The following is a 24820-nucleotide window of genomic DNA, read 5'->3' on the forward strand; positions in this document are numbered from 1 at the left end:
GACCGAACCGGCTGAAACAATGAGCCGTGAATTTGGACATTAATCTAAGGGACAAGAAGCACTTCAATTCCAAATAACCTGATTATGTGAAACTAGGTGAGGACGCCTGTTATAAAGTGCGCACTATTAAACCAAAAATGCTGCAATATCTGAAATAATAAAAAATACTATAATGACATCCTAAATTACTTTAGGCAGCGGTGGAATAGAATTTTTCTGAATAACAATATTAATTTGACTCGGAATTGCCCTAAACCATGGCAATGTGAATGCGTACACAGGAACAGACATTCACAATGCAGTAACAAGACACAGAAGGGGCCATGGCAGGATTCTAAAGGCTTGTCCATTGCTTCATGCATGGCCTCCTCCACTGTTTGTAATGAGGATGCCCAGTTTGTTGAGCCCAGCTGGCATTTATCTTACTTTATTCCATGTAGTGAGATATCTGTTGCTTTCCAAACGCCATTTATGGGTTAGCAATCCTAACCGTATCTATTAAATACCACAAAGCGTCTGCTCGCGGACTTGTGAGTCATTCTGAGCCAGAATGCAGAGCACATCTTTAACACCATCTCCCACTATGGTGGACTTCAGCTGTTCATTTCATACATGGTTGGCCATGTATCGGAATGGTTGCCATGTAATATTACATTTTCCCTTGCATTGAATCCGATCTCTTTCAGCACTGTCCCTTATGGTCATGGCCCTGTTTTTGTGTTGGGTTAAGGTACATTTTTAATTAGCTTTTTAGGTACATAAATGCATAAAAAAAAATTAATAAAATAATATGTAGGGGGAACAGTAGAAAAAATAAAAATGTGCTTTTCGGTATTTTTTATGGCTTTCAGTATGCAGTATAAATAACATTTTAACCTTATTCTTCACATCAATGTGAATAAAGAGATATGAAATATAAAAAATGAGTCTTCAGTAGTTAAAGGGGTTGTCCCATGAAAACATCCTATCTATACTGCTAGTTTGTGTGGATTTAAGACTTTTCCTAAATACATTGCTTTATCAAAACTGCTTTGTTTGGCTGCTATCTTAATTTATTCACTTCATTGTCGACACTGCGTTTATATGGCCACTGGGCTTATCTGCTCAGTTCCCAAGTGATGTAGCTGCCTGCTCTCAGGGGGGAGGGAGGGGCTGAGTGCTCGGCAGCAGCTCTGAATTGTGTATGTCTGACAAGCAATGGAGCTCCTCAGATAGGGGAGGTGGGAGGTGAGTGCGCTGAGATTTCTGAGCTGTCTATCTTCAGCTTTTCCACTTATCAGCCGGTTTAATTGAATTTGGCTGATAAGGGCTGAGATAAGGAGTCCTTTACTGCTGTATATAATGCAAGCTGACTCAAATCCAGCTCTGCTACATCAGTTTCCACATCAGCTTTATACTGTGGTAATGCATTTACAACCAATCCCTCATTACTGACTGCAAACATAACAGATAGCAGAGCAAGTGAAACCCCGCCCACCAATGTGCCGAGAAAACCAGGAAGTGAAGAGAGCACAGAGCCCTGCAGGCTGCAGAACAAGAGTTATGGGAATACCCCTTTAATGGCTAACAAAATTGATGACAGACTGAAAGCTTTCGAGACTACTAGGTCTCTTCATCAGACATGCCTGATGAAGAGACCTAGTAGTCTCAAAAGTTTGCAATCTGTCATCATTTTTGTTAGCCATTAAAAAGGTATCAATAACTACTGAAGACTCAATCTTTATATTTCATATCCACTGGCTAATACGGTACAAAGATATATATTTCCTTAATAAAGAGATATAAATGTATACTTCTGTATTGCAGTGCAGTATATTTGTCAGATCGGCCCTGACAGGCAGCCTATTAGTCCTTGCCTCTGGCAGAGCCTAATAGGATTCTAAACATGGTATTCCTGTACGAAACCATTACGCCCCTTGCTACCATGAAAAACCCCGGCACAGAACTGCACAAGGAAGAAGTTGAGGGACTGACAAAGGGACCCCCTCCCTCACCTAAAGAGATTGACTAATAAGAGGCAGCACTTTTCAGATTAAAGCCATCAAGGGGAACCAAAGAAGCAAAAAGTTATATAGAACTGAGACTGCTGTGACTCCCTTCAGTGTCTGCATCTATTAGGGTTTATCTCTGCTATTTTTGTGCAGAAGTAATGTCCACCTCAATGTGATATAAGGGGCTGTCTTATTAGATCGAAACGGTTGGAGGGAATTATGGTGGTCAAGGATATAGACTGTATACCATCTGGCTTCTGTGGCTTACCTGACATCTGTAATGTAACGCGCTGTCGCTTCTGAGACAGCTCCCTCAAGTAGCATTTAGGTAGACATTACTTTTGGAAAAAATTAGCAAAATGCCCAAAGAGACCATTAAGCGTTTTTCGTAATTTCCTGGGATGATCAGAGGTTATTCCAAGAAAATTATCTAATTGCAATATAACTATTTTATTGCTTCAGTCCAGTAACTGTTTCTCTTATATGGAATACTCAATAGATTGATTTTTGGCCTAGGAACAATAAATTAGAACATAATTAAGATGTGAAGTTTAACAAGGACAGTACGTCATAACCAATTCCAGGACACGCAAAGAGAAGTGACTATAAGATATTATAATGAAACCTATCTGGAGAGCACTTCCAACAACTCTCAACAGCACCTAAAAGAAAACCCATTGCATCTGCTGTAGGTCCGTATGTAGGTTGACCCCACTGTGATTCCATAATTCCATGGTGTGGATTTTGATTTCTGCATTATAGCTATTCTGCTACAATGCATAGTGCTATATCAGTATATTATTCTTAAAGGGGGATTTACAGGTAGAATCTTTTTTTCTTTTATAAAGGTGTGTTAGTGCTAGTAATGGGTTAATAACTACACCCATATACCTTTAGCAGTGGATGGAGTGATTTCTGGGTTTGTCTGGTTGCTGTTGGCATTCTCTGCATTTGTTTATTTGGTGTGCGCTTCCTGTGTAGCTGCTACACTAGTTCCCTCTCACTCAGCTCCCTTCCTCTCTCACTCCTACACTTCCCCTCCCTGTCTCACTAACCTAGCAAATCAGCCCATTACTAGCCCCTTCCAGCATCCCCCAGTCTCCCTAGCTAACCTATTCCGCCCACTGGTAGATGACACAAAGAGGGGAGGAGCTGTTTCCCGTTAACAAGAAGGCTTGGTAAGTTCTTGATGGGGAAGGGGGAAGAGTAATGGTGACATTCCATAAGCAGTGAAATGGAACGAAACCAGGTTATCAGAAAGTGTCCCTGAAGCAGTCACATGACCACTCCAGGGATATGGGCAATTATAGATTTTTTTTTAAATTGAAGTAAATTAGAAGTTAGGCGGGGATGGGGTTAATTTTTAGTTTATCCTAGACAACCCCTTTAATATTTTTTTTTTACGCCACCATTTATTCTATGGTGCTTTACATTTGAAGAAAGTTTAACTACAAAACACAAAAATACAGAAAAATAAGTGCAGTAAACTAAACTAACTTAGTGACCAACTGGTACCATGGGATGGAGGACCCTGCCCACAAGAGTTTACAATCTATAATGTAAGGTGGATAGAAAGACCAGATGAGGACTCAGGTGGTGGTGTGGTGGCAGAAGGGTTCATGAAGGTTGTTGGCTTTCCACAAGAGGTGAGTCTTCAAGGTCTTTTGGATGGTTGAGGTTCTGAAGGACAGTCTTATGTATCATGGTAGTGCATTCTAGAATATAGGGGATGCACAGGAGAAATCTTAGAGGCATTTGTGTGAAGAGTAGAGTGAAGAAGGAGATCTTGAGAAGATCAGAAATTATGTGTGGGAAGATAAAGGCACATTAGGTCTACGTCTAGATTAGTCTAGGTAGTCTATCAGGACATCATACAATGAATATCCTGACCTTATAGAGCTGTTTGAGTGAGTACCAAGAGTTTGCAAAGCGGTTATCAACACAGAGTGGCTATTTTAAAGAATCTAAAATGTAGACTTTCCCCTGGGATTGGGCTCTATAAATGTATGTATGCAGAGTCTCTACGACAACGTTTGCCAGCCAGGAGACTGGTAACCAATTAAGAGTTTCTTGTAAGAAAATCAATCTTTACCTTATGCTTGACATGGGATGAATAAAACATCCTGAGCCATCTCATACCTTCTCTTACATCAATGATCTTTGGTGGAACTGAGAAGAATGCAATATTCAGCCTGATGTTGTAGTATAGTATATTATATTATAGGAATAACTAGGAGATGGGACAGCTACATTGTGTGCACACTTCTGGAAATCTTAAGGCTGTCAGTAGAAGAACCACCCACTGGACTCCAAAGCCTATATGAACAGAGAATTAAATAAATGGAATACAAGTTATACTGGAGTTTTTCCCACTATACAGTATATATATATATATATATATATATATATATATATATATATATATATATATATATATATATATATATTGCTGCCGTCAATGGTTTGCCTGCTTCGGTGTTTCGGCAACTCCTAAACTGTCCTGCTGCTGAACATGTTCCTCACGCCATGCCTGTGATTGTTCCGGCATCTTAGCAGCTCGCTGGGACGCCATATAATGAGTGTGTTGTTTGCGCCGATGATCCCCCTGAGCTCCGCTTGAGGAGAACTCTGTGACTTCCGGCTACTTTCATAGCTCTCGTTATTTTAGAATTTTGCGCCAAATTAGATTTTCTTGTTCATGGCATGTTTAAAAGTAGCAAATTGCCAGTTTGGATTTAAAGTGTTTTCCCATCCAGTGTGTCAGCACTGCTTGGAGCAGATCAGATAATATGCAAATGCATGTACACAATGGACTGAGGGTTAGCGGTGTGTATACGTAGAGAGATAACAGACCTGGCTTTATGAGAACCTTAGATAAGCTGCTGCAAGAGCTGTTTAATATAGTATGTGAACATAAATTCATAATAGTTGTGAAGTCATGTCATTTATCCGAAAAGTAGCCTGTGTGTTAATTCAAGTTACAAACTATCTATGTGCCAAATTTCATCCAAATCCATTCAGCCGTATGGAGCCTGAAAGTGAAAAGTTTTAACCATTGTTACCCTTTTGCTTGTCAGTGTAACACTGCTGCGTCCTATAATTCTCAGAATAAAGGGTGGCTGTGTCGGGTCAAACAATAGATTCAGAGTTATGGAAAAGTGACAACACCAAATTGTTTCACTTTTTTTTTTTTTTTTTTTTTAATGTGAAGTTTCTATACCATGAAAATACTCTTAGGCATTCTAAATACCGTCCTTGAACTGCGGGTAAATAAATTCTCAGGTTTCCAATATTCAACATATTATGTAAATGATCCTGGATAGAATTCTGAAGTAAAATCTTCCCCTTCTGCAGTAACTCCCATAGCTGGAATAGGAATAGCTGTGGGGGGTTTAGAGACCTTGACGTTGAAAGCACATTAAAGTATAAATAGCGCAACCTCATCAGGACTCAGGAACACCTTCACCGGAATACAGATTTTTTTTTTTTTCCTCAAAACAGAAGGTACAAAAAAAAATAAATAAAAAACAATAATAATAATAATAATAATAATAATAATAATAATAATAATAAATTATAAATATATATATATATATTAAGAAAATCAAACGGAATACTGAACACAGATGTGAATCGGACCTTAAATCAGTGCTGACACACACTGTTGCATCCTAAGCCACACCCACTTTCAGAAAGTTACACCTCCTTGTTAGACAAGGCAAGCTTAGTAAATCTGTACATTTGGCGCTGATCTCCATTGTGACAGAATGGGTTACAACTACAACAAACCATCCATATGAAAATATCAGGTAACAGTCACACATATCCTGAGGAAAAGGTGCTTGAGTATGCAGAGCCTGGAGTTGCAATAAGAAAAGATCTTCAAGGTAAGAAAGTAACAAGATCTCATGGATCTGCTTCCCTTAAACCATGAATTTAAAATTGAGGTTACACCTACCATATATGTAGAACAAATGCTAAGAGAAAATCTGCCAGGAATATGGTACATAAAAATACCATATAACCAACCCGTAATACCATCTCTGTAGCAATACTAAAGTTGGGCTACTTTCTTCCCAAAAATACTGTCACACCTGTCCACAGGTTGTATGCAAGAAGCGGGACCTACAAACAAGGGCGGACCTTCCATGAGGCAAGGTGTGTTATAGCAATAAGAAGCTGTGGATAAGGGGATGGCGGCTCCTGTCCTGGCCGCCCTCCACTGCTGCCTGTGTGGCCCTACACTTACTCATCGTTTACATCTGCGTTATGCAATCCGCTCGGGGAGTCCACATGGGGACCCCCGAACTGACTACCAAACGCATTTGCAAGTGCTGTGCAGTAAAAGCACACGGACCCCATAGACCAGGGTAGGGAACGTACAGCTCTCCAGCTGTTGCAAAACTACAACTCCCAGCATGCATACCTGCTCTGCTGTTCTTGGAACTCCCATGTAAGTGAATGGAGCATGCTGGGAGTTGTAGTTTCACAGCAGCTGGAGAGCCAAAGGTTCCCTATCCCTGCCATAGACTATAATGGGGTCTGTGTGTTTGCTGCAAGACCTCCGCACGGAAAATGCAGAGAGGAAAGTACATCACAATCTACTTTCCTTTCCGCACCAATCTCGCAGCAAGCACTCAGACCCCATTATAGTCTATGGGGTCCAAAAAAATGGATGTGGTGGATTTTTTGATCTGCCAATGGGGAATTGGGGGGGGGTGTCCCAATTAGGGGGGGGGGGGGGGCCCATCATGCAAACATAGATAGTCCAATGGGGTTTTTTTGTTTTTTGTTCACCTCTGCCTACAAAGAATAAATATAATGGAAGGATTTGTACCTTTCCTGGTCTTCAGATGAGTTAGTGGTTTTAATTTCTACAGACACAGATTTACTAATAGTAAGTTCACATCTGTGCATGTGTTTCTGTCAGGGGAGTCTGCTTGGGGACCCCCGAATGGAAACCTAATCCGCATAAATAAAGCGGTTACCTCAGGAAACCCGCGGATCCCATAGACTTTAATGGGGTCCGTGTGGCTTCTGCATGAAAAATGTGGGGAGAAAATTTCTAAGGAAGGTGTTTTAAAAATGGATTACAAATGGATATGTTCACACTTTCGTCCGAAAAACCCATTCGGACATGCAGGACTTTGTATCAATAGAAAAAAAAACAGAAAACAGCAGAGAGGCTGCATACAGACACCGTTAGTTTTCTTTAAGGGTGCGTTCACACGGAGGAAAATGGCGCTGAATTTCGTGTGGAGTCCGCGTCTGCTAAGAGAAAAAGAAACCTATTGAAGTCAATTGGAGGCTTTTTTTTCAGCGCTGAATCTGACGCGGATTCCACACCAAATTCAGCGCCATTTCCTCCGTGTGAATGCACCCTTAGGGTCAGTGCACATGGAGTTTTTTGATGCTGAATCTGCCTCAAAATTAGTCGCCAAAAAAAGCCTTCCAATAGAACTCTATTGGGAGGCTTTTTTTTTTTTTTTTTTTTTTGGAGGCTGATTTTGAGGCGGATTCAGTGTCAAAATCAGTGCCAAAAAACTCAGTGTGCACTGACCCTAAAAACCCATTCAAATGAATGGGTTTTAAAACTGACCATCAGGAAGCTGTCCTCTATTCCCCGGGAACGGGATGGAGACATGGCAGACACGGGCCCAAGTGTGAACGCCCCCTAATTTATTTGTGTCCATATTGCAATCTGGTTTTCCCTCTGGGCTTGTCAGAATGGAGATTTGCAAGCGGATTGATACCAGGAGCAAGTGTGAACCAGGTGTGAGGCGCATCTAAACTAACACAGACACATCATTAAACAAGGAGGTACGCCTACATTCTAAAAAGACACCATAGGAAAACTAGTGTAAAAAAAAAAAAAGCACCCAAAGAATGGTCAGATGATAAATAACCCCTAAAGTAACTACAATTAAACAGTGAAAAATATTACAAAAATTAAAAAAAAAAAAAAAACACACTTCTAGGTTACCAGTCATATACTAGCCGCCACTGGTCTTGGTATACGTCATACAAGTTCCATATCTAACTCCATCATAAAGAAGCAGGCTTAGCATTTCCATCTTTACAAGCATACAGCTAATACTATACAACACCCTTGCTCTAATAAACCCGCTCCAGCACACCGAATATAATCCTATCACCGTTACACTGAACTTAATGAATCAAAGCGAATGCTACACCTGTGCAACATGTGACTCAGATCTGAGCTTCCAGATCAGCGGATAATAGAACAAAGGCAAAATGTGCAATAATATATATGTCAGAGCTTTAGTCTGGAGAGACACCATGCTTGACTCCACTACAATAACATCTGCACACAATGATTAGACTTATCAGCTGATCATGGCAGGCTGACACTACAGATAAGAGGTTTATGGAAGGCTTAGCATGCAGCACCTAGAGTTTCAAGCAAGTTGCAGACAATCCTTCCATTTGTATTCCCCAGATAGAAATGGTGTAGCATTATTTAACTCATTAGAGGCCATGGGGCTGAGAAACACTGGTTACAGTGCATGTATGATAAGCTATTTGGACCTGGGTCAGCCTAGATATAGATGTATACATGTTACTACGTATTATATATAGTATAGTCACATGAGATACTCGTTACTGCAATTAAAAGCTGCATGCAATCAGTTAAAAAAAAGCACTGTGTAAAACAAGCCTTAATGCAAGTGCAACAAATCAATACAAGTGCATGACGGGCAACCTTAAACCGACCACAGACACGATCAGGTCACCATTGATGATTATAGTTATTGCATTTAGGGTGCCAAGATGACTGGCAACAATCATCAGACATTAGAACTTCTTGGACACGTTTTCTAAATTCTACTCGATCCTTAAGAAACATTGTGACATTTGTCTGACAATCTGGATCTTAGCGTACATGAAACATATTGCAAGTTGATAAACCTGTAATATGGGTTCCCATTCATGAAGTTATCCTGCACCGAGCACCTATTACATTGTGGATTGAAATTTTTACATTTGTTTCCGGATGAATGAGAATAATTGGTAAATACTGATGATATGTGCAAAGACTATCTGCAGAATAGAATACAAGATGCACTGAACTTGGTTAACATACATAACAGGTAGAAGAAGGGTCTGATGCTCAATACTTACACAAACACCCCGAACAGCAATGCCCGGACCCCCAGCTCTTCTAATAGTGCCCTCATCATCCTCCAGCATCAGAGGCACTGGCAGCAGAACCCTGCACAGGCACAAGGCTTAACTCAGGGATATGTACAATACTGGCAGAGTTTAGGTGAAGGATCCACGATCTATGTGACTGCAGAGCTGCACTCTAAAGCTTCCAGGTCTGATCAGGATGCAGGAGGAGACAGCTGGGATATCCAAGGAGATCACTCCAGAGAGAGTTGTGCTGCTGTCACAATAGTGAGGAGGAGGTCAGCACTGAGAGGTCTTCCATATGAGGGGACAGAGCTGCAGTGTGATCCAGAGACTGCTACAATGTTCTCTCCTCTGCAGCAGGTCTGTGGATGAGACTATTACTACTACACAGGTACACACATGCTAGGAATCCCCCACACTGCAACTGCACAGGATCTCCTCAAGTCTACAATGACTTCAGCAATGCCTCCTCTGCACACAGGCACTGCCTCCACAATGCTAGCAAGGAGCCTTTCATGACTTCACTGAGATTTTATTGTTAACTGTTGCACAGTATGTCTTCACAACACACACACACACACACATACATATATATAACTGTAATCTATAATACATAAATCTATAGCACATCTGTATCTATGCATACAAAGTATCTGGCTAGGATTACAATTAGGTCTGGACTGTAGTGAAATCTTAATGTTTGCAATGCTGCATTTTGTTTTTATTGTTGCCTGGATAAGTTGCCTGTGCCTAGTAGTTTGTCATGTGATAAAGAGGTTGATATTACAGCTAAATGTAATGGGGACGTGACTTAGAGCAGACACTGGGAAATATTTGGTTGTAAATGTGTTTGAGGTGAAGGTGAATAGTACACTTAGGCTGCTTTCACATGTCAGTAGGGTTGAGCGATCGAGATCGGCGATCGAGTAAATTTCACAATCGGAATTCTGACTCGATCTTTTCCAGCGGGATCGAGATCAGAGGTTATCTCAAGATCAGCTCAACCCTAAAAGTGACACTTCCCATAGAGAAGCATTGACTAGGGTTGAGGATCGGATTTGGAAAAGATCGGATTCCGATCGGCGATCGAGCAAATTTCCCGATCGAGATTGGCTGGAAAATGATCGGAAATCAGATTTTAAAATCGATCTTGAAATCTCAAGATTGGCTCAACCCTACATGTCAGTGATTGTAAGCCAAAATTAGGAGTGAAGTCTAAACAGAGATCGGGTATAATAGAGATATTTGTACCTGTTCTGTGTTTTTAACCCATTCCTAGTTTTGGCACGCGATCACTAATGAAAATCACTGAACAAACACTGACCAAGTGAAAGCAGCCTAAGGCTAGGTTCACACCTGCGTTCGGGGAGTCTGCTTGGGGACCCCTAAACAGAAACCTAATCTGCATAAAAAAAAAACCTGCGGGCCCCATAGACAACAATGGGGTCTATGTGGTTTCCATCCGAAAAGGGTGAAAATTGCGGAGAGAAATGGAGAGGGGAATGGAATCCCAGAGCGTAGTACAAGCACTGGTGTGAACCCAGTGTCAGGCTGAGGAATCGCATTAGGGAAAATAAGATTTTTTTGTTGTTGTTGTTTGCAGATATATTGCTGTGGTATTTTCAGTATCAAGGCCAGCAAGGGATTGAGCAGAAGGTAGAGGTATTAGAGCGTCCTATTTATTTCCCATTTCTTTTTTTTTTTAAATTGTAATTTTTATTGAAGATTTTTTAAAATGTACAAAACATCAAAGCATACAGAGCACGAAAACCAAAAACATGAATGTGAAAGAGGGGGGAAAAAAGGAAGGGACCATTCAAAGTACAATACACGTCCCAGGGTGTCCATATAGCTTGGAAAGCCTCAACGGTGTGGTTAAGTGAGGCCGTCAGATTCTCCAAAATGCGCACATCTTTTACCCGGGCAATGAGGTCCGGGCAGGAAGGGGAGAGACCTGCTTCCAGCGAAGGGCAATAAGCGTCTTAGCTGCAGTGCATAAATAAAGAAACAATTTATAAGACTGTTTGCCAAGATGTATAGGTGGAAGATTCAGAAGGTATGTAAGAGGATCTAGTGGAACCCCACAAATAAACAAAGCGTCCATAAGGGACTTAACCTCCAACCAGAAGGGGCGAATCCCTGGGCATTCCCAGAAAATGTGATACAAGGTGCTGGCCCCCGTCCCACAACGCCAACAGTGGGGAGAAATACTTTAGTTGAGAGAATGGAGTAAGGCAGGGGTATGATACCAGTGCATCAATAAGTTGTATTAGGTCTCGCGGAATGTAACACAGGTGGAGGACTTAGCCGCATGAGACCAGATGATTTGCCATTGGGAGGGCGAGATCTGCCTATTCAATGCCCTAGACCACTTCTCGATATATTTATGGGAAACGTGTCTCCGCTCCCCAGAGGACGAGAGGAAGCAATAAATACTAGAGATAAGGCCAGCCGTGAGAAAGCAGATTCAGGAATATAAAGGGGGAGGGCCTCAGTTTTGGTAGGGTTAACCTTGTAACCTGAGAGTGTTGTCCTTGCAGTTCAATCATGGCCTGGGGATATGCACATGGTCATGTGTCTGTCGCCTTTAATGGACTTATGGCCCTTTGGGGTTCAAAACTCAGGCCTTACACTGGTTAGTTATTCCGGCAGCATCTGGGCACCAACAGATTAGATATCACCACATTTTAAATTGCTGAATCACATTTTTGTGCTATTTTGCTTCCTTGAAAAAATTGATCAAACTATTGGGCTTCCCTCAAAATGATAGAAATAAAAACTACATCCTGTGCTGCGAAAAAAAAAAAAAAGCCTTAGATATCCATAGTTTTGGATTATTTCTGTTTTGAAATTAAAACGATTATGTTGAACCAAAAAATATAAGAATGCGTCATTTTTACCGCAAGTAGCCGCCATAAAAACAAAACCCATAGAAAATGGTGCAAATGCAGTTGATCTCTAATTCCGTCCTATTCTGAATTTTTTACCAGCTTCCCAGTATATCTTATAGAATATTTAGTGGTATCGATACCAAGAATTTGGAATTTGAGGGGCAACACGGTAGCTCATTGGTTAGCACTGCAGCCTTGCATCGCTAGAGTCCTGGGTTCGAATCTCGCCAGGAACAATATCTGCAAGGAGTTTGTATGTTCTCCCTGTGTTTGCGTGGATTTCCTCCCATTCTACAAAGACATACTGATAGGAGAAAAAAAAAGTACATTGTGATCTCTATACGGGGCTCACAACCTACGAAAAAAAAAAAAAAGAATTTGGAATTTGGTAGTAAAAAATTCAAATGAGAAATAGTTGTGGCAGGAAAGAGTATAACATAATAATCTTTGTCATAAATGTTATTAAAAATGTTTTGTTCTTCACTTATTAGACTGCTCTCTTTTTCTTTAGCTTCACTCAGACTGTATCTCAGTAGTATCAGTGCCTGTCTTCACACAGAAGTCTATACAGAGAGGAGGAGGAGGCTGCTTCTGGCAGATATATAGCCTTCTTCTGTGTAATAGTAGAATCATGAAGATTTAGCTCTGTCAGAAGAGCTCTCACTCGCAGTGTAGAAGAGTTTAGCAGCTGCAGTTATTTGTGTGTCTTTTCCAGCAGCCTCCCCCTCTCCTTCCATAGACTTCTATTTAAAAAGTAACTCTGTCTGATAAGTGGAGAAGGAAGCTTATTTCTTTAATAAGAGATATTACAAAGTTTCTTAACTAAAAGTTGTTTTATGATTGGAGGTACACTTTAAATTTTTTGTTCTTATTTTGAGCTTTTGTGCCCCTTTCTACAAGCTATCAGTACAGTAACTTACTAACGTTAGGTACTCAAAAGACTGAAGTGAATTTAAATTTTCTATGAATTTTCATTTGTCCATTTTCCACAATTGCAAATCTGATTAGATTGAGGCATGAAAGCTACAGACTATAAGAATGCTGATATAACATGAGGTTATGGTTGTCAGGACGTTCACCCTGAGGCACAACATACGACGCTGGAATAACAATGTCAAACTCACTACCTGCTGATGGTAACAGAAACAAATGAAATGGCCATTTATGTTATGTGTAATAACCTCTAGAATGAGCGAGGTCCCAGAGAGCTAACGCAAAGCCATGAAATAAAAGATAATTGAAAGTACTAAAGTGGAACTGTGTGCAGCGTCGGCATCCATTCTGTGGACTCTACCAGTGTTTACTTTCAGTCGGTTCCCTTCTATTGCAGAATCCTATTTAATTAATAGGCTAGTTTTATGACTACTGGATTAACCCCCAAATGTGTCGGGTTCAGTTTGTGCTATTTGTCCTTACTTCACTTACCATAGTTTGGCCAATGTGTTCTCTTTGGGGAGACTGTAATAAGCAGTGGAGAATTCAACGTGCCCAATCTTTGAACGTTGATTGAACTTCTAATACATGTTACTTGGTTGTCCATTCTGTCAGCTGACCTTAGTCTAATGTATACGGTATGCTTATCCTTTATGTCTTAGGATGTAGATGTTTTTGATACAACTCCATTGAGTAACTCTATGTAGTGTACAAATAACCCAAAGTGGCTTTTGGGCCTCAGATATTGATGATCGTGGGATGTTGGGTGTTGGACACCCACCAGTCTGATATTGATGACCTAGCAAATCTTTCCATGATATATATTGTGGGGACGTTAGCTCAGTAGAAGTAGTGGTGCGGACCCAACAGTCAAGACAGGGACACAAAATATGCCGCAAACTGGTTTATTTAGAAAAAAAAAAAAACAGGAAAATAAATAAACCTTCACTTTGGGCATAAAATGGGGCAAAACTGAATACAGGCTTAACTTCAGGCAGAAATAAAATAAAAAAAACCTGCTCGTCTGAGCAACTAACTAAACAGAACTAATAACCTAACTATACGTGTGGCTTACTTCCAGCCACATGAACAAAACAAGTGAAATATTGTCTCACCGGACTCAGGGTTACAGGGCAGAACCACACACCCGCTTTCACTCCATAGAACTGCAATGGAATGAAGGGTCTGCAGCCTTATTCTGGCCCAGTAATGAGCCAAGGACCTACACCTCGGCTGAGGCCTACTCCAGACTGCTCTGGACTCCAGCACTATGCCTGTCACCTTCTCACAACATGCACTTGAAAGTTAGAATTTTAGCCAACCCAAATAGAAGTTTCTTATATCTGATATTTCAATTTTCGAGAAACCCTCCAGGTAGACAGAGACACTCAGCTGGAATTATCTTTGCCACATATCTATCACGAACAAAAATATCCTTTGTGCTGGAAGAAATCAGAAAGAAATTCAGAGAGTGGAATTTCTGATGGCACGTATTATATAACTACTGTAAGTACCTCTAGCACTGATGTCCATCGGGACTCCGCAGGATATTGGTGTAACCCGCTGCTAGGTAGCAAGAGCCGTCCTGGCAAAAATAATTAAAAAAATGAGGCTAACAAAAAAATTGCAATGACTACCCAATTCTTTTTATTATACTGTTCTCTAATGGCCCAGTCTTTGGGAGTTTGGACGGTCTGGTTGATTCAGTCTTTTTGCAGTCTGATTTCAGCTGTGAGGTACATTAGCTAATAGAATTATATTTGCTCATGATATAAAGAGGTTGTGAGGAGAAATTAGCATCTTGTTCATTAGTTTGCAGGCTTTGCACAACATGACATTGACATGCACCTAGTGTAAGGTTTAATTGTGCTAGATGGCGACGCAGAGGTGAACTTTATGATTGAATATGAAAATTTATTCCAACGTAGTAACAGGAAAATTATATTTATGATGTTCATAAAATCAAACATTGGATCCTTAGAGCAGCACAGAACAAGCAGAATTCCTAAGAGAGTTTGGAGCAGTGCTTCTCGACACCTCCACAAGTACACTCGTTGACGAAAAAACAAAATCTGCACCCAGGTTGAAATGTTGGATTTCTGCAAAACCCGGCATGCAGTTATGTCTGAGGCAGATATGTAATGTGGTTTGATTAAACACCAGGCTTTACCACAAGATAGTGTAAAAATGTTTCCCTCACTGCCCTATAATAAGGCTCTCAGAAGCTCCTTTTGGGTAGTGTACCTTAGTAAGAGATAATTGGCTGTTATGCAATGCAATGCATTTAAAGACAATTTGCGTTGATAGACCTTGTTAGAGAGGACATAATTGGACTGTGAGAAGCAAGATGGTCAGTTCAACAAATTGGCCATATAGTTTGGTCATATGGGAGCAAGCTTATAGGCAGGACAGGAAGGCTCTCCGCCAGGATGCTCAGTGGGCAGGCGGGCACGACACAAGCGTCTGTGCGGACATGACGCCGAGGCTAGATACTTTGTGCTAGGCCATGTTTTTATGGTTAAGTAAACCATCAGGTAGCGTAGCGTCATTAGCAGCTACAGGATGCCGCGCTGGTGATTGGAGATCTCTGCTCTAAGGAACTTGTAATGACTTCTGATTTGTTAGGAATACAGACTTTCTTATTACAGTCTGTATTGTGCAGTCCATTGGTAGACTAGTATGTTACAAGGCCCTTCAGGACCCACAAGTTACAATCCAGTGCCTTATAATATTCCTTATAATGGCTTTACAGATACATCTACCTAGTACCAATTAATTTCCACCTATAATTATAACATATAGGAATGCCCTTATATAACATACGCACATATACAGTGTATATATATATATATATGCATCCCCCACAGCCGCATCACTCCTGATATCCACCGCCAGATGTGAGGAGTTGGAAGCAGATGATGTTGTCCTAGTTATGCCGCCTAGTCCTCTGACACAAGGCCTGATGTGTTGGAGTGAAGGCGGTGAAGTAGCTTAGGTAATACAGATCATGGGGGCCCCATGCTGGTTGCCATGGCTGCCCAATAACTGTAATATAAATTGAAGTACAGTATATAGCATAACTGAACTTATATAACATTTCTACTGTATAAAATATCCGTATGAAAAGGTTTGATCATAAAGACTTTTTTTTTTTGCATTCTCTGGCTAAACTTGCTACATAGAGAACCATAGAGACGTGTAGCCATTAACCTTCAAAATAGTATATTCTTGTATATACAGTATGTGAGAGAACCCACTGCAACATTACTGTAGCTTCTCAAAAAAGTGACCCTGAGCCATGTTTGACCTGTTTGGAGCAACAATCTCACCATTGCTCTTGTTGCACCATAAAGCTATGTCGCACACTACTGAGGAACACCCTCCTACCCTTCCCCTTCTTTGATGGACGAGGGATCTTAGCTGAGAGCTGGCCCAGCCCAGTCCTCTTTGTGCCGCTGCACTGATAATATGCAGTACTGCTTTTGGTGGCTTCTTCAGCTCTGTGGCTTGCTGGTCCAAAGTGGCTGTACTGAGCATGCACTGACTATCCGAGAAGCGGTGCGAACGCAAGAGCACAAGGCTAGGAGAGGGTTCAGCTAAGTTCCCAAGCCATGTCTGTCATAGAATTGAAGGGAAAGGCACAAAAGTTCCTGAGCAATGTGAGGGGTCGCTTTTTGGAGCGACAAAATCAATGGTGACCCCATTGTGGCTCCAAACAGCTCATTTGCACATTGAGAAATAAAGGTATAAGCTCAGGAATGGAGGCAAGAATCCATATGAGGAAAACGGATTCAAGTGGGCCTGACCTATCTAAGGCTGGATTCACACCTGCACTTGGTTTCCGTTCTGGAAAAATTAAATTTTTGGGGCAGAAACTGGGTGGGAAACCCAAGCGGACCCGAAGAGCGGAAACCCAAGCACAGATGTGAACCTAGTGTAACTGTGTGGCTCATTTGATGGCTGAGCCTGGTGACAGACTCTCTTTAAACATGTAGGAATACAACCCAAGTGTTTAGAGAGGTTCACTACTCAGGGATGATGGACAGAAGCTAACATAGTTCAAGCAAACTTCTCGTGAGGAGGCAACAAATCTTAATGGTTACAGACAAAGATCTTGCAGACAGGCAATTGCTTTATGGTTATGACAGTCTTTAATAAGAACACAGTAATAGAAGAACAAGCAGCAGCACCAGCAATAGACCATGTTGGTTCCAGTTCTTGCAGTACAGGGTGGAATTTCATATTACAGGGTAATCTTCAGCAGTCTAATGTCCAATGCCAAAGTCTTTCAATTGCCATGTACCAGTCCATCTGCTTACAGTTTATCGATACTGATTCTGTTCTCAAGTCTACTCTTGTTGGTCAACTTTTAAAGACCAGCAGTGTCCTGCAGTAATTAGTTATTATACACACAGCAGGCTTGTGATCTCCATCACTTTGCTCTTGGTCCCATTTGTTGGTGGGACCTCAGCTTTTGCAATAGCTATTCAATATTTTTTAAGACCGGAGATATAATTGGTACCATTACTCTTCCTACACATACAATGTACTTGTGGTCTCCTCCATGCTACCTTGCATTTGTATGACACTATTCTGTTGCAAGCTTCAGCCTGACGAACCACTTGTAATACAGTATATACAATTAAAGTGACAGAATCTAGCTAGGGAGTTCTCTAATTAACAAGTGGGTATACACACCCATCACTTAAAGGGAGTGTGCCACCAGAACCCTGCATATCAACAAAGCCCTGCAGATAGATAGGTTAGGGTCACCTGAATCAAATGTTGCTTTCCCTTGTGAATTAGTGCCTCCATTGCTGAGATATTGGTGTTTTTGTCACTGTCCGAGGACATTGCTGATTTATTTCTTTGGAGCAAAAGTAACACCCTCATTGCTCCAAACAACCTATCTATCTGTGGCATTGGATGTTGGTTCTGATGACAAACTCCCTTTGGAGTGCTCAGCAACCTGGGGTATTCATTTGTTGTAAGACGGTGGTGGACCAGGTTTTCATCCTCCTTACAGGTTTTATGGGTTAGATATTTGCACTATAGAGCGGGTGCACACGTGATACGCGGACCACTGAACGTATACCCCAGAGATCTAACAAATGGTTAATGCAGAGTCACAATTATCCCAGACAGATTGCTATAATTTTCCTATTGTGAGCAGATATCAGACAGTTACTAGTTTATTGGAGCATGCATTATATTAATAAACACTGGCATCTTTTTGTAATTGTCCTTATAAACTCTGGTTTCAGATGATTTAGCGCCTTATGAACAGAGAGGATTATGAGGGTGACATCGAACAAGGAAAATGAACACGACTGTCACAAGGTAAAGAAGTCTTTCATTTATGTTCTATTGCAATATTTTTACTGAAAAATATCAGTACTGACAGTCTGGGCTTTTCTGGGCTGGGAATAGTTAATCGGTGGGGATGCTGAATGTTGGGTCATCCACCAATGTGATATGGAGGATCTATCTAAAGGATATAGTCCATCAATATCAAACCCAAGAAAGTTCTGTAAGGCGTGATCCTCAAGGCACCAAGGCTTCTTGGTATGGAGCCATAAGCCATCATATTTGGTCAACATATTGGGTGTCACCATATTGTTAGCCACCATATTGCACTCTGACTGTACAGGTTGTCACATTTCTAATGAATGCCTTCATCATGTAACATGCCATGAGTACTTTTTTTTTTTCCTCTTGGATTTTCTATACCCTATATGCCTCCATATGAATTTGGAAAGACCAAAGAGGAAGCACATGATCGTCCCATAGACTTCTGTATAGAGTTGTAATACTACCATGTTTATAGGGCATTTGTTAAGTAGATGACACCAATGGAATAAATGTTCAACTACATTAGTCCAGCAGAACAAAATATCAGTTTGAGGCTCTTGTAGCCTAATAATGGTCCGAAGGTTTTATGACCGGGTCCAAAAAGTAGACTAAATTTTCTATGATGGATATATAAGAGAGTATAAAAATATATATAATAAAAAAAAAGATATTCAGAATGAGCACTATGTTAAAAAAAAACACGTGAGATTGTGGAGTGTAAATTTTTTTTATGAAAAACATCCTCGACTTGACAAAGGCATCTCGCTTAGCCCTTACTACATTTCACGATGGGGCCCGGTTGTATCTATGTACGCCTCTGTATTTGGGTTCACCAATTGCCACGCCTATGGGCAAAAACACGTATTCCACTGTCTACTTAACATCTTTTTGTCAACGTGACCCTCAACCCAGTAACATTTTGTAAAGAATTTCGACGGAATGAAAAGGTTTATAGCAAATCTTTTTGGTAATAAAAATGCAAGGATCATATTTTCAATGGCTCATCACGGGATGTATTCCATACGAATTCACTACATTTATTTCTAGCTTCCTACTTCGTGGATGTCTCTGGAGTAGATCTCTTGATTAATAGGCAGACACAGATTTTTTGGAAAGAACTCTTGGGTGCCAGGTGTAGATTGGCAGATTGACTTTATATTATTAATATTGGGAACGGTTTTAATTTACCCTTCTAGTTTTCTTTCTCAGTATTGTCTGTAAGTATTGATGGCATGTATATATGGCCACGGCATGGCTTTCCACTAAATATTGAATGCCAGTGTGGGGTCATAGATAGCGCATGGGAGCCTGGTATATCACCTGCCGTCCGTGGCTTTAGCCCCAAAATATGTATTGCACCAATTATTAGGACAACTTTCCAACAACCCCTCATGGACCAACCCAAACGGGTTGTCTGAGAGATTCAAAAAGTTGCCTATTGTCAAGAATTAGGATAAAATAAGCAAATATATACTATAATTTCGCTATTTGATCCCCCTACTCTCAGCTTCTTTGCTTCAGTCCTCTCTTTGCTTAGGCAAATTTACTGTAGCATTTAATTTAGTCGAAGCATCCATATGAACAAATTTTTACCAAAAACATCCTAAGGTTGTAAATAATGCTGCTTGAAGACATGCAGTCACCAGAGTGTCATGGCCCCCTAGCAGGTTTCTAAGGCAAACCTGGATGCAGCGGTACCCCTGTTGGGAGTCAATGCTTCACCACTTATCAAGCACATGACTAGAAATGGGCGAACCTAGTGCAACTCATTTTGGGAGTATTCCCAAGGTTCCCCTGCCAGTTTAGTTTCTGACTGAACTTGTTCGGCCCAAACTGGAAGTGCTATTGATATGCTCTGAGGTCTATTCAGACCCCAGACTATAATAAATTTAGGCCAAATTTAGGGGAAGAAAAATAACAATAAAACAATAAAAATGACTCAGGAGATCAGTTGAGGCCAAAGAAACCTGCAAAAGACTGCTGGAAGCCACAAGGGAGCCCAGGAGAGGTGAGGGAAAGTGATTATCAGTGTTAGTTATTCCGCGCCTCTGTAGGGTCCCTGCTTATTATACTCGAGAGTATTAGGTGACCCCAGATTATAAAAATGATTTATGGGTGGCGATCCCCAAAAATCTTGAATTTGAGAATTTTGGAAAATTGTTAACAAATCTATCTGTTTACGAACTGGTTGGCTCATCTCTAAACACGACCAGGACAGATTTTGAACAGTGGGGGTTCCTACTAAATGACAACAAGCAGAAATCTTGATATTGATCCAATATTATGGAACACATACATTCAGTGGACGGTTTATTAGGGAAAACATACGGAAAGAGAGATTATTGGCATTGGCACTAAAAATCATTGTCATAGTCGGGCGCATGTACCGCGCAATGTTCTAATTGAAGTCTGTCTCCGGCCAAAAACTGGAAACTCTATTACCGCTCACTTTGGAGCACAGCGCTGGCAAAACCCTCTAGGATGAAACAACGTTTTCATCTTCAAGCTCATATTCATAGCTGAAATTTTTGGTTTTGGGGTTTGTCAGCACTTTCTATTGAAGTCACTTGATCATCAGAATGGTCACTAATTAGTTTTTGGTCGGTGAGTACAACCCTTAGATAGAGCAGCAGGATACACATGAAGCGAGATATGAAAGGGAAGCTTAAGGGATGGGTTATTGAGGTCACGCTTTTCTACAGAGCAAGAACACACTGAAAAGTTTTGGCATAGCTGTCTGTTCTTTCCCAATCAATAATATAATATAATGCATGGCTGATCTCGCCGCACAGCTACAAGCTCATCAAGCTTACAACGCACCTAAAAGGGAAAAAAAAAAAACCTACTCCGATATTCCGATCCAGCCGCTGACAGTATTACCGCTTAATTACCTGCTCCGAGACAATAAACCATCATAGGAAACCATGGAGATGGAAACCTATATGTAAAAATAAATATACATGCCGGATTGTACTGTAATAGCAAAGGAAAGGTTAATTGAATATAGTGGGATTCGCTATTGATACAGACTTTCCGAGGATGTGGTTTGGTTGTGTCCGCGCCATAATATATTTATAAATGTCTAAGCAGAATTTTGCCTTACACTCGCCAGAGCCGGTAGATTATATATTATTAATGTCGTGACATCTACCTAACTCGAGTCCCCAATAAGCGTATTCAGATTGGCCTTGTAGACATAGTTATAACCTTGACTTTGCAGGGCTGTTTTCTTATATCGGTCGGTTCAGTGCAAAGGTTTCATGGGTGGCACCGCTCCCAAATACGGACCCCAGGATAAATACAGACCCCCTAAAAATAGACCCCATAAACAGACTCCTTAAGTTAAGACAAGATGCTCAACATCTTAAAGAGCATTTTGGAATCTGTACAAGATGCCCTGATGCAATAGAGACATTGACCATTATATAGCAGGTCACAATGTCATCCACATATACTGTCTTGAGGACCTGCACGGGATTAGTCATGTGACATATCTATGTAGGTCCTGACACACTAATAAGACCTGCAGAGGAGAAGGGGGAGCATTGGTGTTCTTTCTTCCGCTTTGTGCCCCATGCCCTTCTCCTTCATCTTACCCCAAGTTTTACTATTCAACCCAGAGATTGCAGGCACAGTTGAACGTGGTGCAGACATAGTGAGCTTGCTGTCAGGGATCCTGGTCAGATGCACCAGTTGTTTTATAGTTAAAACAACCATCCTGTTGTGATTGGATTAGCAACGCCTGGATATGCCACCTATATGTTGAAATACAGTACCTAATTCTTTTTATATATCTGGTTTTAGGTACCGTCAAACTGGCTCCATATACATTACACTGTGGGACTTCTCCTGAGTTGCACCTATTTTGTGGCACTTGTTTCCCAGGATCACTAGACTTGCTCCTTACATTTTCAGTCTTAAGCATGGCATAAGGAGCAAGGATTAAGGAAAATAATGCAATGTCCTTTAATACCTTAGCAACATCAACCATATATGTTTGAGGGATGTGCACTGGGGCAATATGGTGCAGGATAGGGAGCTGAACCTACGACATATTAAATGAGTACTGGCCGTGTTATACAGCACATACCTAATGTTAGCACCTATAAACAAAAATAAGCTAAATTGGTATTGCCACATCCGAAAATGCCTGAACTATTAAAATATAAAGCATTTATGCCATATGGTGAAGGCTGTAATGTACAGTATAGTCATGGCCATATAGTGGCAGGCCATGGTATCAATAATCTGCAGCCGACTCATTGAGGTTTAAGTTCTCAATAGGGAGTTAGAGTAGATAAGCTTTGGCATCATCTATTGGCAGTAGTAGAATCAATGATGAATCAGTGGTGTTATCTTCTATTGTAATCCTGTTGTGTGATATAAATGAAGAGACTGAAGCAAAGGAAACCCTTACAGAATTGACAAGTGTCAGTCATTTGTTAGGCTTCGTGCCAGATTTTAGTACTTTTATAATTTAGATAGTGACCTGGAAAATAAAAACTAAATCTTCGAAATGATGGTAATTTTCTGGCCGCACATTTCCTTTAAGGGATTAAAATTGGAACTAGTAATTTAACATCAGATAAATTTATCACAAGCTCTGCAACATTTTAACAAACATGTCTCGCGCGTCACTTTTACATAGTGTCTGAACTCGCTCTTGCAACAGTCTCAATAAATCTACCGCCATATCCTATATACTCCGAACCTCTATCAAGGTGAGCTATGTTGTTGTAACCGCTTATCGCACAAGTCATCTCATCTTCTAAAAATAAAGGTCATGTGAAGGGATGTAATTTGGTGATGGCTGGGAAGGTGAAGGGTTGAGAGATTTAATGCTATAGTTGGCAGAAAGAATAGTAGAAGATTCCTGCCATGAGTTACCAGAGCAGAAGCAAGCGGACGAGGTCCAGGAGGCAATTAGGAGAAAGCGATTAATTTGTGTCATTGCGACTTCAATCTCGGGTCCTGAATGATGGGTGGACTATATGAAGACGTTGTCTGAAACAATAGAGATCCTGTGCTGATATTTTTCTATTTTGACACCTTTTTTTGTCTTTTAAGGCTAAAGTTGTACTGTCTTCAGATGGTGTCCCTTTAAGGGCATCTTAACACGTCCGTAAAGGGTTAAGGTACGGAGACTTCAGACCTCATAGTAAATTAATAAAACTTTTATTTGGAATTCATGAGCTGTGCACTTGTCACAGAACATGTCCGATATCACGGAGTAAGGAACGCGTGAGGGTTTGTTTGTCTTGTTATCATGCTAATTGGAGGAGAACGTGGTGTCAGATAGCGCCGGTTCTAATGCGTGGCAACCTCATAGATGAACCCTTAGATTAATGCATTTACAATCTATCCTCTTGGGGCATATACTTGATCTCTTGGTGTCTCATTAATTATCTGAGCAACTACATAGCTTGTTCTGGCATTTAGTATACATCAGTCAGATGCAGCCGAGCTAAAAAATACATGTCATGAGCCTGAAGGCAAATCCTAGAACCAATACAAAATATACATTGCACACATATTATATTTTATCTACATTACGGAAAAAGTCCAAATGGGGAACACGGTCGTTCACCTCCTCTTCTCATTTAAAGTGAACTTATTCTGTTATTTTTGCTGTCCTGTCTGAGAATAAGGAGAAAACTGAGCTCTGTGATATATAGGTTTATATAATAGGGAGCAGAAGCCTGTGAGGAACGCCCCTCCTGACACTAGAGTCCATAACGCCATACTATGAGGGGGCGTTCCTTACCACCCAGTGATGACGTTGAGCGGTGAGGAATGTCCCACCATTACTAGTCTATGAACAAGTACTGTCAGGTAGCGGGGGGCGTTCCTCACTGCTCAGCATCATCGCTGGGTGGTAAGGAACACCCCCTCTGACAGTATGGCACTATGGACTCTACTGTCAGGAGGGGCGTTCCTCACAGACTATCAGAAACGCCCATCTGTCACTGAAGAGCTACGGCACTGATAACTCTTCATCAGGGGCACAGAAAGGGACAGCGCAATGTTGACTTTCTAGTGGTGTATTACACCCCAAGAAAGGTCCTCTTTAAGTGAAAAACAGTAAATCCTGACAGGACTCTTAGGACAGACAATGAGAGTCCTGATTACCCCGCCCACACACAATGATTGACTGACTTATATATAGACACACTGATACAGGGAGAACTGTCATTCACTGTGTGGGAGGGGCTTCAGGAGGACTCTCACTGTGACTCTTAGGGGTCCTGTCAGGATTTACACTACTTTTCACTCAGAAATCCTGCTCCAAATCATACAAATCTATTTAGCTTCTCTCCTCTATCATATAATCCTATATATCACAGAGCTCAGCTTCTCTCCTCTATCATATAAGCCTATATATCACAGAGCTCAGCTTCTCTCCCTCTATAACCTATATATCACAGAGCTCAGCTTCTCTCCTCTATCATATAATACTATATATCACAGAGCTCAGCTTCTCTCCTCTATCATATAATC

At 40.9% G+C, this 24820-nt stretch overlaps 1 protein-coding gene across 1 annotated transcript in view; it reads right to left on the bottom strand.

Moving 5' to 3' along the window:
- The window catches only part of PLPP4 (phospholipid phosphatase 4), a 92037-nt gene extending 82728 nt beyond the window's left edge, over window positions 1–9309 (bottom strand). The window contains exon 1 of the mRNA XM_075257579.1: window positions 9135–9309. Within this exon, the coding sequence (XP_075113680.1) occupies window positions 9135–9193 (59 nt within the window). The 5' untranslated portion in view covers window positions 9194–9309. The remainder of the gene's footprint in view (window positions 1–9134) is intronic.
- Between the last annotated feature and the right edge of the window lie 15511 nt (window positions 9310–24820).

Source organism: Leptodactylus fuscus, chromosome 10 (assembly GCF_031893055.1).
Source record: "Leptodactylus fuscus isolate aLepFus1 chromosome 10, aLepFus1.hap2, whole genome shotgun sequence".
NCBI classification, from domain to species: domain Eukaryota; kingdom Metazoa; phylum Chordata; class Amphibia; order Anura; family Leptodactylidae; genus Leptodactylus; species Leptodactylus fuscus.